Here is an 837-nt window from a genome sequence, read left to right as displayed (position 1 = left end):
TGTTTTCTAACTGGCTGTAGGTTATTTTACAGTCTCAAACATTTTTATAATCTGATGCAGAATGTAGCTTATTTTTACTTCATGCAATTCCTACACTAGAAAGGAGCTGTTTGACAGAAGAATCTTTAATTATTGGAATCCTCAAGAGTATTACATTTGTATAAATCCTGGTAATGAAGGGTCATTTGGTCTAGAAACAGTAATACTGAGGGATTAACAAAACAAAATTGTCTGCTATATGCCCTATACTGATTAGTACCTTGTAATGTAAATAAAAATAATTGCACAAATACTAATTGAATGAATATGTCTTGCTTTAAGGCAAGTGTTTGCATCCCAGTGTCAAACTAACACTGTGTTTTCTTTTATTAGATGTGAGCACTTCCGCAGAATGTTCCAGTCTCACTGGAGTGAAAGCTCCATGGAGGTCATAGAAATTGAGCAGTTTTCTTATCCAGTGTACTATGCTTTTCTACAATACCTATATACAGACACTGTGGACCTGCCACCAGAGGATGCCATAGGTATTAAAATAGGGATGTTGTGAACATGTTGTGTATTTTCGTTTGCCTTCCATTAGCAGCTGCCAAATCTGTTTCTCGTAAGAGGCATATTCAAGGATGTTTGTGTGTGTTTTTTTTTCTTTTTATCATTAATTTGTAAGGTGTTTTTTGTTGCATATTCAAGCTCAAGCAAAAGTGGATTCCCTTCAGTTGTCAGCATCTGACACTTCTGTGTGTGTGGGGTGTCTGATACCCTGATGCATACACTGGTTGTAGCCACTAGCAATAGCAGTCAGCAGTTGAAAGCACAGCATGCAGCCAGAAAACTTGCATC

The 837-nt window shown here is 37.0% G+C and overlaps 1 protein-coding gene across 1 annotated transcript in view; it reads left to right on the top strand.

Moving 5' to 3' along the window:
- The window catches only part of RCBTB1 (RCC1 and BTB domain containing protein 1), a gene marked incomplete at its 3' end in the record, with an annotated part of 11,133 nt that extends 10,609 nt beyond the window's left edge, over positions 1 to 524 (top strand). The window contains 1 exon segment of the mRNA XM_072398654.1: positions 373 to 524. Coding sequence (XP_072254755.1) covers positions 373 to 524 — 152 coding nt within the window.
- Positions 525 to 837: the final 313 nt, after the last annotated feature.

The sequence above is a fragment of the Pyxicephalus adspersus genome, chromosome 1 (genome assembly GCF_032062135.1).
Source record: "Pyxicephalus adspersus chromosome 1, UCB_Pads_2.0, whole genome shotgun sequence".
Classification (NCBI taxonomy): domain Eukaryota; kingdom Metazoa; phylum Chordata; class Amphibia; order Anura; family Pyxicephalidae; genus Pyxicephalus; species Pyxicephalus adspersus.
This window is presented reverse-complemented; position numbering and strand designations above follow the sequence as displayed.